Below are 16,139 nucleotides of genomic sequence, written 5' to 3' on the forward strand. Positions count from 1 at the left end.
TAAAGACTCTATTTATCCATTGTTTATTTCTAAAGAAACACGACAATGTATAAAAGGCTCCATTACCTTGTATCTTACGTTATGGCCCTGTAGAAGCAGTTTTTGTAAAAATAGGCTAATAATTGTGTCATAACTACGCGACTCTGTCACACAGTAGAGAAATTACTGTATAGACAGGAGGAGAAGCTCGCAGGCAATGGGGGGGACGTAGAGGCATAAAGTCCGATAAAGTCAAGGGAGAAGCCCATAGAAAGTCATAGGGCCCTATTTTAACGATCTGAAATGCAAGTATCAAGCGCGAAACGCAGTAACTTTGTGGGCGGGTTTTTTTACATAGATTTACATAAACCCCGCCCATGCACAGTAATACAAGCAGTGTTGATAAGAGGAAGAGTTGTTGCACATTTGTAAATTGTGAGTCTGCTCAAGCAGTCCGTCTTTTCACATTTATTGCAATACTTAACGTAACACAAATGCAATAGCATGTCACTCTGTAGGCATCTTACAACAGTTCCCACACTAGCGATTTATAGATTATCATGAAAGAATATGCTAATCAATGACTTGAATATAGATAACTCCACATCAGCTAGCCATTCAGAAACGTCCTGTTGCATTCTACATGTTGTCACTTCTTGAGTCTCTCCATCATTGTCCGACTCCGGTTTAAACATAAAAGGCAGAACAGTTTCTGACATTTTAGTGTGTGTTTGTGTGAGGTAATCGGAGCTGCTAACACACACACACACACACACACACACACACACACACAGTTACACCAGGTCACTCTGTCAAAAAAAGTACAACTGAAATTTAGGTATTGTGCATTTATTTGTGTCAAAAAAGTAATACATATTGCATTAGAATAGAAAATTCAGAACACAAATAATATTTCTATATATATATATACATATACATACATACATATATATATTTATTTTTTTATTTTTTTTATTTTTTACACCATTAAAATATCCTTTGACTTGGCAAATCAATACAAAACTTACAAAAGTCCTTCAAATGTATCTTCACATTAACAAAAGTACAAACACATGTCACCAAAAAACTGACATCGCTTTGGGAAAAAAAAAATGCCTGGTGTGCATGCGAAAGTGCAGTTGAGATCAGAAAAAAAGTTTTTCATTGCTCATAAGTTTTCTGTGCACATGAATGTGAAAGAGGTCTGCTTTGTAAATCTAATGTGAAAATGACAGCATTAATTTTTAAATCATTTTAAACCCATGGAATTAAAGACACTTGAGTTCTATGTCAGGCATATCTGAATCTCGTGTTATAAACAGGTCAGCCATCAAGTATACACTATTACACAATCTATTACTTTACATAATGCTCCTTTACTTTCGTTTTGTGTTTGTTTGTTTGTTTATTTAATTTTTTTGCGGAAGGAGGCTGGAACCGGTGAACGTTTAACATAAAAACTTAATTAAAAAATAAACAAACACAAAACGAAAGTAAAGCGGCAGCCCCTCATGGCGACTGCCGCATATAAACATAAAAAAACAAAACAAAGTACAGACCTGGCCCGCTCTCTCATCTATCACTGTCATCACTCCTTTTATTCTAACAGATCTCCTTCCGTGAGTCTAGAGGCTGGTGTGGCGTGCAGGTGACACTCTTTAGCAATCGCGCCACCAGCATCGCCCTGCTTGCCACAACTGAAAATCTTCCATTTCAACTCGAAGGCTAAATAATGAGGAATGTTGTCTTCCAATAAAATATTGATGTTTCACTACAGGTTTAAAAGTGAGGCTATTGGAAAAGTGACGCATTGACCTGAGTGTAATTACAATTTGAGTTTGAATAAAGTAAGAGTTTAAAAATCACTAATATTGTTTGCTCAAATAAGCGCACTATCAAAAAACCCTCCAACCATTCATTAAGAGTCTTTGTTGTTTTACTGTACATGAACATATATCAGTACACACATTATTGTGGGCAGTGACAGCTTTGTTTCACAGAAGAATTGTGCGTTAAAGGTTGTGGCACAGCTGCTACATGGCACTTGAACTAGAAGCTTGTTGAACGTGCTGCTGTATGTGTACTTGGCTTTCAGTGTCTACTGTCCTGGGGCTTTGTTACCTCAAGATCTACTTGTGTTCTATATGTTCTCTGCAAGCTGTGTATGACATGCCAAATAACTCCCCGTGGGGTTAGCAATGTCTCTGTTCTGCGTGTTACTGCAAGCATTGTTGATGAGAGAATACGGTACTGCATACATATGATTTTATATAATCGAAAAGTTCTCATCCTCAGCGCAGGGTTTTGAGAGCCCCTGAGGCGTAGAGCAGAGTTTGCATATGGTAGGGAGTTGGAGACTCCACTTCCACCGCAGGCTCTGGCCTGAACGGGGGCAGCTGGAAGCTGAAGGGCGGCAGCTTTCTCTTTAAAATCTGCCCGATACCCATGGAAGGGAACTTGCTGCGGTGTTGAAGGCTGTCGGGTTCTTCGCTACCCCTGCTGCTGGGAGGGTTACTGCTTGAATCTGAGGAGCTAGACCAGTCTGAAGTGGGAGGACTTTTCTTGGGTTGAGGTTTGACGATGAGAACAGGTGGCCTGGGGATCGTGGCCTTCTTCAAGTATGAGCTATCGGGTTGAAAAGCAGATACATGTCGAGGCGGAGAAAGTGCTCCGTTGGTCAGTTTGTACCATGGTGATGGACGAGCTTCTTTGCTTGGTTCCTTGCTTGCGGAAGCCCAGGAATGAGCGCCGAGGGAGGAAGGTGGGCGAACAGGGATGTTGACAGCTTTTGAGGGTTCTTTAGAGCTGTCTTTCTGGGGCGGCTTACCCTGTACTCTTACCCTGTACTCTTTTGAGAGTCTCTTCATTTTGTTGTTGAGGAGGAAGTACACAGCCAGTGTGTGGCAAGCTTTGTTATTGAGCACTGCACTCAGCACCTCACTGTGTTTGAAGCCCATTTTCTTAGCCATGTAGAGCAGAACCGTATGGTTGATCTCCTCAATGTGGATTCTGAGAGTTAAAAGGAGATGTTTTAGGTCACAATGTCATAAAAGGTGTAATAAAAGCAATTTAGCTTAAAGCATATTAGATGACTAACCTATTGTAAGGAACTCCAGTGTGAGGGTTGCCCAACTGCAGCCACGAGTCGGTCATCACTTGGTGGATGTTGGGTCTCTTGTCAGGGTCAGGCTCTAACAGTCTCTTCAGCAGATTGACGGCAGCTGTGAACACAGACAGGAAGCAGTGAGGACTTTGTGCAATGTTACTTTAAGTAAACAAGAAAATTATAAGCACATCCTTGGTCAGTCTCTAGGTTTAATTTATGTATTAGGACAAATAAATCATTATTTATTAGGACAAATATATAATGTTGTGGCCATTATGATTCTCCTACATCTAGCCTTTGTCAAGGGATGACTGCACAGCCTTGCGTCCATGAGATGCTAAATTATGGTGTTACATAATGAGGCTAATCTCATTTCGACACTGCATCATCCTGTTGTAATATATCCTGTCACAGATTTAGTAATGAATGAATCACCTGTTGTTGAGAATGCTCACGTAAGTGTAATGCAATGGAAAAGTCCACAGAATGTGACTAACCGCAATGTTGGGTGTAGCATAATTTTCAAGAGAATTTATCTGGAATTCTGCTTGCATCATTTAGGTCAGTGAACTTCAATGGTAATGTATTCTATTATATTCTAATCAATGGTAAGATGACTACTTAACTACATACTATGGACAAATCTTACATATTTGGAAGGTTTACAGACAGTATTAAAAAATCTGAATAAAGCATAATTCTATCATTTCTTCTAGAGAATAAAACTGTTTTTTTCCAGTGGTTGAAAAATAAGCCGCCACTTGTCTGGCATATTTGCAGTAAACAGTGGAATGGAACAGTCTGGAATTCTGCTTGCATATTTTCGTTCAGTACAATACAATGGTAATGGTATTTGTAGCATCCCTTGACTAATCTCGAACGGCTTGAGTGTGAGTAATGCATGGGTTTAATATAATTTTTGGCCGAACTATCCCTTTAAGCATTCAAAAGCACCATACTGGACTAAAAAACGGTGAAGTCTCACAAACATTACATTCATGCTCAACTTTTGGAGCATGATACCTATTAGAACGTAATTGGTAAGAGTACACAGGCTAATTTTCAGCATGTAATAGTTGCTTGTTCCTGTTTGAATGTTATCTTTGATTATAAATATCATTTTGAAAATCTCAGATATGCAGTTCTGTCAATACCTGAAGAGATAGATGGAGGTAGAGGGTTCATATCTATGTTCACCATCCTCTGATGCAGAGCTTCCAGGCTAAATGGCTCCACATTGAATGGTAGGGTACCAGTCAGCATGGTGTACATGTTCACCCCTCTACAATCAAAAACATACACAAAGTCAAATCCCCAAAAAATTACTCAATGTGAACTTAGAACATGGTGCTTCACATTTAGCAAACTCACATTGACCAGACATCCACTTTGAGCCCATATTTCTTCCTTGAGAGAAGCTCTGGTGCGGCGTATGCTGGGCTGCCACACTGTGTGCTGAAGGGATCAAAGTATCCCAGAATTCCCGCACAGTTACTGAGGCCAAAATCTGTATGGGGAAACAGAGAGAGGGTTGAGTATAAGACAATGTTTATGTGTACTGGCTCATAGAGGGATTGACTCTAAATACCTTCCCACTAGGAGGAATGCAAAAGTGTATATGGCTTCCCAACACTAACCCTGTCTGTCACACACAACTGCTAAATAAAGGCCATGTGTTTGCCAACAGAGAGGTGAGAAGTCGTTCGGTTTTAATGAGATACTGATTACTCAATCAGTCTTCACCACAAGCTAAAGATGAACGCTTTCATGTCACATCACTTTAGGTCAGGGGTCAGGAACCTTTTTTGACCAAAGAGAAAATGCATGTTTTCGTTTTTGGTTAATGCATTATTATAACTGATAATGTCTCTTGGTGCAGCAGAGCACCAGTTTCAATAAAAGTATATGTTTCTGTCCAGGCACTTTTTATATACTTTTATAAATTTTCGCTGTTGCTCTAAAAATCTTTCTTTTTGCCATTACCACAAACAAGCTACGTAACTCTGCTTGAATCTGAGTGCAGGAGCTCTAGTTTACCATAGAAACATAAGTGGTTTGCCGTTGATTTATATCGTGATACAGCACTGAACATTCCCTTTTGCCGGTACAACTTGAAATATGTTATGATAACCTTTTCATTACCTTCTGTAGACTGTACAACAAAGGATTTGTAATTGGCTGTTTTAATGCAGAAAGCTGATAAGGTGGGTCTAATTTTTTATCGATCATTTGTTGGTAAAAGGTGAGAGACCTGGCGGCATGATTTTTGTCAAAGAGCCAGATGTGCCTCACAAGCCATAGGTTCCCGACCGCTGCTTTAGGACTTATTAGTGTGACTTTGTGATGTTAAGTAAACCTATCAGGAGGAGCAAACCTTGCATAATGTAAATCTCAGACAATGCTTACCGATCAGTTTTATGTTGTCCTGTTCGTCAAGTAGGAGGTTATCAATCTTCAAGTCTCTGTTGAAAATAACTATAAATAAACTATGCCACAATAGTTCTTAAAAAGATTTAACTGCCCATTGTGCTCTAATAAAGACTTGTATACATTATACATTATATGTATATACAATTGGTTAGTTTTCAGAATTAATTCACTAATGTTTATTCCTTTGGAAAGTCTCATTTAAAGTTTCCTTATCGATGACCTCACACCCTGTGACTTTTTGGTTTTCTCACCTGTGAACAACTCCTGCCCTGTGCAGATGTTCCACTGCCATGACTAGCTGGCGTACGTATTTCTGGGCTTCTCTTTCATCCAGCCTTTTCTTCTCATAAATGTGGTTCATGAGGTTTCCACCAGGGCAGAGCTCCATGACGAGGTAGTAGCTGTTCTCCGTCTCCAGGATGTCCAGCAGTTGGGTGATGTGTGGGTGTCGGATCATCTGCTGAATCTGCCCTTCACGCCGCAAGTACTTTGTGACATACGAATCCTTTTTGACCTTTCTCTTGTCAATCACTTTCACCGCCACCTGTGAAGGTTAATAAAAAGGTTTTGTCAAGATAGAAAACACAACAGGACTGTTTATTGGTCTCCTTATGTATGGAATAATTCTAACAGCCCTGAACAGGCGAGGTGAACCAGACTAAGACAGATGGGACTCTTATTTCACATTTATCTGTCTCCTCACATCTCCAGGTTTGAATGTTTGACCCGAGTTCCTGTTGAGGAATCAGTGGGGGAGGGATAAGGACAAATGATCGATTGTAGTCACTAAAGTTTATAATTTGGATTTCTTTTAAAGTCTTGCCAGTGTTTAAACCACTCAGCACTCGTGCGCTCTCTTAGAGATAGAGCGCTCATGTACACTCACAAACAGCTCGCTAATACCAAATTGAGCATAAATGGTCAAATACTCACAAGTGTGTGTACAAAATTACAATCTTGACCAGCAGGCACGTAAACAGTCGTTTTTCTCTTTAACGTAAGCAGTTTGAAAAGAACATGCATGCAGTATATTGGATCCGTCCATTCGCTCTTAAAGTGACACTGACAGCCAATAAATAATCCTGCATGCTGTCTCTGATTTTCTTTTTGTTTTTTGTTGTTTGCTTAACATTACACTCACTGCTCTTGAATGAATAACTTTTGTAGCTTTATTTGAAAGAATTATTCTGTATTTAATTTATTAATGGGAGACAATCCAGTATTATTTTACGTTTGATTCCTTGTTCAGTTTCTGTAGTATTACCTCAATAATACTGTTTGACAAAAAAAAACATTAAAACATTTTATTTGTATCTTTATTATGTTGTATTTATTTGTGCTACTGCTTGTAAATTTCTTATTTTATTACTGACTTCTTAATTTGTCTTTTTGTGAATTCAATTCAACATTTCAAGTCAGGCTTAGCCATCAACATTTCAAATCAATAAGCTATAGTGCAATTCAATAGCCCCATTGTAAAAAAAACTAATATGCACTGCATTTCTAAATAATTCTACATGATAAAAAAAGCTCCGCTGGCAAAACCAGCAATGCAAGTTTGAGAGGTGGCACCCCGACAAATCTTGCGAGAATCACAACTTGCTTTGCGGCACGACATAGCCTATCATACATCAACAACATATGAAGCAGCCTCAATGGAAGACACTATAGCACGCATTTCAGACATTAATCATGGCAGAGTCGACGAAGAAAGTGCGGTCAGAAGAGTGCAGACAGCTCGATGGTGTTTTAAGCCCCCAATGGCTCCTTAGAGGCAGCTAACCCGACCCTCAACCTTAAACCTACCCATCCCCTCGCTGCCTGGAAGGCGCCGTTGGGGGCTTAAAACACCAAGTGCCGTGCAGACACGGCTCTGCGTGAGTGGTATTTACGACACGTTAAATACAAGTACTCCACAGCGACTCTAGGGGTCGCTGTTTGAGAAAAACGGACACTGCATAGTGTGCCTTAAAGACATTTATTTTGATGCTCCTTTGGCTGCGTTTACACTTGGCATTAACATGCGACCTGTATCCGGCTGTTGTCCACATACACATTGAAAAGACAAGTGTAAATGCGCTTCTGATCGGAATGTTATCCGATCAGCGTGTCCAAGTTCGGAGGTAGTCGAGGACGTATTGTGATCCGATCTCAGTGTAATGTAAACGCAATCCAGCCATCGTGTCTGCATTCACAGGTGGACCTCACACAAAACCCCGCCCACAGTCATTATTCCCCCTCCTCTCTCCGGAACTGAGAGCTGTGTGGTTTTGCGATACAGTCGTGCGAAGTACATCGCAAATATACTGAAGTGTTTGCTTTCGCACTCTAAAGTTGCGGAACACTTAATTTTCTGTAAAGAACGCTCATTTTTCCCACCACAGCTGGCGAAGTTCACGGATACGTTGTACCGTTTCCATTCTATTATACATGCAGCCTCGTCCTCCTCATTTTGCGAGATTTGTAAAATGTTCCCCCTACTGAAAACTGTTTTTAAAAGAAAGCCCACCACATCAGGTCGACTTTGCACCGGAGCCACCCTTTTTTTTTTCTTTTTTCTTTTTTTTTCACGGGAAAGCGAGATCCATTTTGTGATCCAGATACAGCCACTTGATGTGGACAGGTGTAAACGCATCGTGTCCTGATTGGCTTATGATCCGATCTGCTTGATCGGATCACGGTGTTCGCATGTGTAAACGCAGTTTATTAGTCTCTGTGCATACACAACCGACGCCTGACAGGATTATGTTTCTAACTATTTTTGTCATGTAATTTGGTATCAGTAACCGACAACAATTTGTAGCTCTGCCCGGGACAGACCTTTACTCCTTCCCACAGCAACAGTGAAAGGGGGCAATAGGACTGAACAAATCTCGGATATGCTTTGAAGATATTTCATTTCACTCACTGAAAGAGCAAACTACTTTTTAGCGCAATTTTCCTACGGACAAAATTGCGATTGTTAACTCATGAATTCTGTTCTGTCTGTGCGCACCAATCTTGCACTTCTATCTCCTCCTCAACCAGACCACCTAGAGACTTCGGGTTTTCGGCATTATGTTAAGGAAGGTCTAATCTCGGGAACGCACACACAAAAAAAAAAAAAAAAAAAAAAAAAAAACATAAAAAGATTTACTATCTCTTAGTGTTGTGATCCCATGACGTCAGAAAATTGCGCTAAAACACTCACTGAGTATTTATTACTTGTTTTCTAAGTATGCAAATAGAAGCTTCACCCAATAGAACATAATACAAAGGAAGACAGCAGCCAGTTAAAAAGAAAAACACACCCTACTCAGAGGAAGTTACATATTCACAGTCAACAAACAATAACTATAAATATTGTCATAAACCAGATATCACATCTAAGTAAAACACATAGGCTATTGAAGATACATTCTGCTGGTAGGCTATATAAAATTATGAAGAATAAATCGTGTTAATCTGTAACCTGAGATTAATACACCTGATCTGAATGCAAGCAGGCTCAAGGATTGAATGCATTTAATGCACAGATCCGATCTTTTGACCAGATCCGATTTTTTGGCCCGATCTGTTTGCACTCACTTTAGACAGGACTTGTAGGCTATCCGATATCTGTGTTTACATTAATCCAATATGGTTTTTGGTGATCGTTTTATTATCCATATGGTTTGATGGCCGTGATATTAAAATTATAGGCTATAATTCATGTCGGGTGGTCATGATTATTTTCCAGCATGGACAAGAAGATAACAACTGTCACCTGACGGAACAGATAGCCTATAGGACATAAAAACAAAATATTTTTCGTTTATCTAGCCTACAGCTCAGATCTAGAATTCTGAAGTGAAATAAAGTATAGCCTAAATGCGTCTCTACGCACTGTGTTTATCGTGAAATTTATATCGCGAAAATGAGTTTTTACGTCCATGTGATAGCCTACTGGGTAGGTAGCCTACTAAATAACAAGTAGCCAGCCTACTAAATTGTACTAATTTTTTTTTTATTATTGTAGGCTACTAAATAACAAGTAGCCTACAATAGAGAATTCAACTCGTGGTGTAGCCTATACCTGACTACACTGAGGGGGGTTTGACCAAAACAATTTAGACAGATGTTATTTCTCTTTTTAACTTTACATTTTCACTGGAAATAACAAATAGCTTACAAATGCATTTAGCCTAAGTCATGGTTTTGGCTGGGTTTTGACCAATTTCTATTTTGTTATTTCTCTTTCAAACAAGTTTCGTGCTTAGAGAATTATATAAACAAATAAATAAACAAATTAGCTACTTATTATTATGCCATTTTGACAGTGTTCACAAATCTCACCTTCTCGCCGGTGGTCGCATGAAGCCCCTCTCGCACTTTGGCGAACGACCCCTCTCCCAGCTTCCTCCCGATCAGATAATTCCCAACTCTTTTCGTGTGGTAAAAGTTTCGGAGGATGTCAGCTGGAGGACCGTTGCGTAGAGACGAAGGATGGATGTTTTCTGTGGCTACGGGAGCCTTAGCTTTCATCCCAAAAATCCTCCCGCTGTCCGTACCCATGTATGTTCCTGCATCGGGCATCCTTGCGACTGTTGAACGAAACCCGGTGTCCTCTGAATCTACTGCTTACTAAGAGCTCTATGAGAATGAGACATCGGAATTCCTGTCCCTTATACTAACCTGACACACGCGCCACCCAGGGGCGGATCTAGAAATTTGTTTATAGTGATGGCAAAGTGTGGCAACACCAAAGCAAGTGCAAATGCGTAGTTTTTTTTTTTGGATTTATGGCCTGACGTTCACAATTGTGTTCACAAATAGGCCTACAAAGTAGGCAAGTAGCCTAATCACCTTTACTGTTATATAGGCTACTGTTATTGTTAAATAACAACCTTTAATTTTTGATTTCATCGAGGTACTCTGAAAAACATCAACAGATTCTAAATGTTTCTGAGCTTGTATCTCTAAAGAAGACAAGCCTTTTTTTATTAATATTGCATAGGCTGCTTGCTTGGATGGTAAATCACATGTTTTAGTGCAAGTAAAAGAGCAACAAAAACTTTTGAATTTCCTAATGTTAGAAAGAAATCAGATGGGAATGTCTGTGTGGTCACCCAGAACACCCTACCAACCGTAACACCCCAGCAAGAGCCTAGCAACCACCCAGAATATCCTAGCAACCTAGCAACACTTTAGCAAACACCCCGGACATAGGCCGATCTATCCTGACCTATGTTTTTTAAACAAGAATTTAAGTTGACTTTAAGACAAGTCAGTATAAATTTGTCTTTCAAACTTTTCAAGTTATTACAGTTCTTCTTGATTGCTAACACACAATTCATGAAACTATTCACCATTTTCTCACAATTATCTCAAAACTTTACACCAACTTGCACAAACCTCAAAATATAAACCTCAAACTTCCAGGTCAAAATAAAATACTCTAGTCAAAATACATTCTCGTCTGTCAAAATCAAACTTTGACCTCATGACGCACAAAACATAACCGATTACTTTCCTGCCCAGTGAACCTATAGTAACCATCCACACGGCTAATTACAGGTGTGTCAAGAGCACAAATCACGAAATCTTTTAGTGGTCATGAAAATGTATTTCGATTTAGCATATTATTGATGCATTCTTCTCATATGACACTGCTTTCCACAGAAGTGCAGAAGCAAAACCTCCAGTAGTGTAGCTCAAAACAGGATTTGCCAGTCCATTTCTTGCTAATATGCAAATTGCATGCATAGGTTCTAAGGAAAAACAACTTTTTCATTCGTTTGCATGCCTCAACATTCCTTGCAATTATGAGGAAAACAACTGTGACCTCTTTGAAATTCCTGCTGTTACACCACAATGAGTTTAGTAGAAATGCAGTATGCATTTATAATAGGCCAATAAACATCTATTTCACTTCAGATTTTAAGTTTATTTTGGTTTCTTGTGACTTTAAAGATTCACACACACATAAAAACAAATTGACTATAATGCCCTACTGGCTGACTTGCCACTAACTGTAACACTGTACAGTAACATTTACTATTTTTACCTTACTATTTTTATTTTTACTTTACCTTGAATTTCTGAACACCAGGTAATGAGTAGCTTAGGTTCACTGCAGAGGGCAAGTATTTAAAAGGCACATATAAACACAGACAATGACTAGAAAATGTACCAATTTATATTTTGTTTGAAAGATTGATTGAATGTAGATTAAATAAAATTACAATAACAATGAAATAAAAATAAAAGCACAAATGAATGTTTTGTTCTCAGTCCCTTGAGTTTCTTTTATATTGAAGTGTTCAGCTCTAATGTTATTTGAATTATCTATACTTATGTTCTAATTGTATTTATTTATAGTTTGTAGATATTTCATTGTATTAACTTGTAGGCTAGTTCAATCATTTAAATTAGAGCTTTTGCTAATCCTTTGGATTTTGGTTTGTTTGAGCATTATTTAAATGGCAATACCAAACCAAATTAAAACATCAAAAATATGAAAGAGGGGAAATGCATTATACTGGTTCCCTGTTGAATATTCTTACCCCTTGAACAACCCGGTATCACGACAAGACGTGAAATAATCACGTTGGTCCCCTTTGGAAAACGTGTAGATGTCACAGTTTAACGCCCTCAAACGTGAATCTTACACGTTCCCTCAAACGTGAATATTACACGTTCCCTCAAACGTGAATCTTACACGTACCCTCAAACGTGAATCTTACACGTACCATTATCCCGGGACGTTTGCTAATCCTACCCCAATCTAATCATAACCATTTCTTAAAACTAAGTTACGTAGGCTACAATTATAAAGAAAAACAACAGACAGACAAGTATAATCACAATAATTTATTTATTGAGAAAATGTCAAAATCGGTACCAAAAGTTGTTCACGTGACGATGTGTCGCAGTCCTCTCTGGCAGTGGTTTTGTAGGTAACAGAGCAGAATTTAAGTTATTAATTCAAATCCATGAAAATGTTAATCCGTCTTCGGTTCGGTAGTTCGGTTCGCTCTGAGGGCTGCGCGCTTCATTTCAAATGTGAATGTGCATGACGCAATCTGTGACGAAGCAGGCGAGGCGAGAGCCAATGAGCGTTTGATATTGCCGTAACCATAGTAACCTTGAGGGCGCAATTTTTGAATTTGAATTCATAACAAGCGCGGGGTTTGACGTTTACGGTCAAGATGACGATTACTGGATAAAGGGCTGAGTTTGGATCTTTTTCTTGCAAATAATATATGGATTCTGAAGGTTTGGATTACATCAAGCTAATAAAATTTATGTATTTTGTGAATCGATGTTGTGTTGTAAGGTTAGTATATTATGGTTATTAGGAACGATAAATAAATTATTGTGATCATACTCGTCTGTCTGTTGTTTTTCTTTATAATTGTTGCCTAGGTAACGTTAGTTTTAAGAAATGGTTATGGTTAGGTTTAGGGGTAGGATTCGTGGCTCAAACTATCTTTTAATGCCATATTGTTCATAAAAATGCCATTTTCATACACATATCTGTCCATACGTTTTATCATTTTAATATTGTCCATAAAATGGGTATGTTTAGGTGTGGGAGTAGAAGTATAATCTATAAAATGGTAAGGAAATTGTACAGATATCTTCAATGGCAAACGTGTAAGATTCACGTTTGAGGGCGTTAAACTGTGACATCTACACGTTTTCCAAAGGGGACCAACGTGATTATTTCACGTCTTGTCGTGATACCGGGTTGCCTTGAAACATCTTGGTATTAGTTCTATGCATTAAATACAAAATGGTTGAGCTACTGTTGCCATAAACTGGCAAGCATATTTTCTACACATTCTATTAAACTTTTTTTCCTGAATTGATGAATCGCGGAGGCGAATTTTGAATTTCACTAATAAAGGGAAATGTAAAGGGCTACATCAACCAATGTTCTCTAAACTTGCTCAGATGTGCATGTCATGAACCTTCATTTGGCAAGCATATAGACAGAGCACAACACAATGTTACAAATTCTGACCATGGAAGAACAACAAGGAAGCAAAAAGGGTCAACAGCCAGGAAGAAGAAGAGGAATAAGGATGCGTGGTGGAAGGGTACAAAGGCAGTGGAAGAGGTAGAAGAGGCCAAGATTGTTGACATGATTTTGATGAAATAAGGGCCAATATTGTAGACCATGTTCTCAAACATGACCTTACAATGGCTGAGGCGGGTTGAAAGGTGCAGCCGAATGTTGGGAGAACAACCGTGTCCTTAACAAGGTTATTTTCGTAAACGAAAACTGAAACTAAGACTAAAAGTATTGGTCAAAAAACATTTTCGTAAGCTGAAATAAAATAGAAATTTCAACATTAATGAAAAACTAAAACTAAACGAAACTAACAACAGTTACTGAAAAACTAACTGAAACAAAATAATAATTAGCAGAAATAAATAATCGTTTTCGTAATTAATAAGCTCTCCTAAATAAGCCTACCGGAAAATCACTTTTTTCCATTCCACTGCCTTACTTTATTTTTCAATGTAGCCTATGACCGTTGCGCTTGAGTCTCGCGTCTTCTGCAGCATCACGTGCATGACACGACGCTCTAAAAACGCGGCACTCAAGTTAAAATAAGTTCAACTTTTAAAAGACCCGTATCGAGACCTTGCGCTTTTTCCCCACTGTGCCCGCGTCTTTTTCCGTTTTTCAAAGCAAAACCGCTTTCTGTGTGAACAGCCCTAAGACGAAAGGCCCAAATAAGTATTTCCACCTCATGCAAATACAGCTGTACCTTAATTCCAGGTATAAGATAACCATCTCGTGAAACTAGCCTAAACAAGATAGGCCTATAGGCCTAGGCTACTACATATTAGACAAGATACCACACTGAGCAGAAAACGGAAAAAACAAATAGCATGTCTATAACCCAGAAATAGACGTAGCCTATATTTGTCAGAAGTATACTAAATGTCTGAGATTTGAATATGTGTATAACTATGATGAGTATACGATTTTAAACAAAATGCATAAATGGATCAATACAAGAATAATGTTTGAAAGGATTAATCATAGAAATAAACTTAAAGAATAATCATAATAATCATACGCATATCTTTTTCTTTTTCTTATACACCACGTTTAACAAGATTTCATTTTTAATATTATTATATAATTTTTACTTTTTAGTTGCATTTGTTTGGTTCTTTGTTCATCCTCAAACAATTATTTTATTTTTATTATTAAGAGGTTTTCACAAGAGTTAAATGTAAACTGCAAACATTAAACTTTGCTGAAATTAAATGTCTTTGTAAAAAGTGAATAGTTGGATCAACTTAAAAAACTTACTTCAATTGGTAACACCTAAATAAATTAAGTTTTCTCAACTTAAATTATCCTGTTTTATCGTGAAATACGTGATAATTTAAGTTGAGAAAACTTAATTTCTTTAGGTGTTACCAATTGAAGTAATTTTTTTAAGTTGATCCAACTATTCACTTTTTACAATGTAAGTGTTCTGTTAACTCTGCTAAACTATAATTACTAAAACTAAAACTGAAACTTAATATAAAAACTAAATAGAAATGTGTTCACAAAATAAAAACTCAACTAAAACTAACAAAACCAATAATGAAACTAACTAAAACTAAACTGAAATTATAGGAAATTTGAAAATGATATTAAAATAAAAACTAATTTAAAAATGCAAAACTATAATAACCTTGGTCCTTAATCATTCAAACGTTTAGAGACAGAACAGAATGTAATCAGACAATATTCACTATGCAATGCTATTACAGTAGTCCATGTTCATTTTACATTATACAGTAAATCTACTTTGTAGAGACATGTAGTAAACAAAAAAGTGTTACACAACCCAGAATATGGTTTAAATTTATATTTTCCAAAGTAGCCACATTAAGCTTTGATGACAACTTGGCGCACTCATGATATTCTCTCATCAGATTCACGAGGTAGTCACTTGGAATGGTCAATTCAAAGGTTTGCTTTGTCAAGAGTTAACTTGTGACATTTATTGCCTTACTAATGTGCTTTAGTTTAAACTTTAGAGACTCATCAGTTGTCTTTTGCAGAGGAAGAGTGGGTACAGAGTCAATAGCCAATTAGTGCTACTACAACTACTCCATATTACGGCAAGAAACACTAAGACAGTCATTTTATGAAGGTGAGAATGAGAAAGTAAAATTCCCTGTTATTGGGGAACATGAGCTTTGAATGAATGAGAGAGAGAGAGAGTCAGAGAGAGTACTTGTCCTACGCATTATTGCCAATAGAGAGCGCAATAGACCTACCCACCTTCATTTCTCTGTACATCGCTCGTCTCATGACCGCATGGTAATGTAAACAAGCTGCCGACTAGCTGGGGTGTGGTGACGCAATATTATTAAAAAGCCAGACTTCCATTGTTGTGAAGATCTATTAATAATGTCTGGGTATTCATCGCTAAAAGATTACACTTTAATGAACGAATGAACACCAAGGCATTCATTTACAAAACACAATGTGTGTAAGATAGAATTTAGGGTTAATTGAAATAATTAAAACGACATTGGTGGTCTTTCGATTATCATTTTGTAGGATATACAGTTTTTTTTTTTGTTTCAACGATAATATTAAAATGGAAACAAATGAAACGTATAAGGTAGCCTACACTTG

At 37.8% G+C, this 16,139-nt stretch overlaps 1 protein-coding gene across 1 annotated transcript; it reads right to left on the reverse strand.

Moving 5' to 3' along the window:
- Positions 1-960: 960 nt before the first annotated feature.
- LOC307152908 (hormonally up-regulated neu tumor-associated kinase homolog A-like) lies at positions 961-10,132 on the reverse strand. The gene is made up of 7 exons (XM_079861904.1): positions 9,830-10,132; positions 5,767-6,059; positions 5,492-5,547; positions 4,457-4,592; positions 4,240-4,367; positions 3,077-3,200; positions 961-2,988 (listed from the first exon to the last, which is right to left on the reverse strand). The coding sequence occupies exons 1-7, from the start codon at positions 10,067-10,069 to the stop codon at positions 2,271-2,273; spliced, it is 1,695 nt and encodes a 564-aa protein (XP_079718030.1). The 5' UTR covers positions 10,070-10,132; the 3' UTR covers positions 961-2,270.
- Between the last annotated feature and the right edge of the window lie 6,007 nt (positions 10,133-16,139).

Source organism: Squalius cephalus (assembly GCF_949319135.1).
Source record: "Squalius cephalus genome assembly, chromosome: 24".
Taxonomy (NCBI): Eukaryota; Metazoa; Chordata; class Actinopteri; order Cypriniformes; family Leuciscidae; genus Squalius; species Squalius cephalus.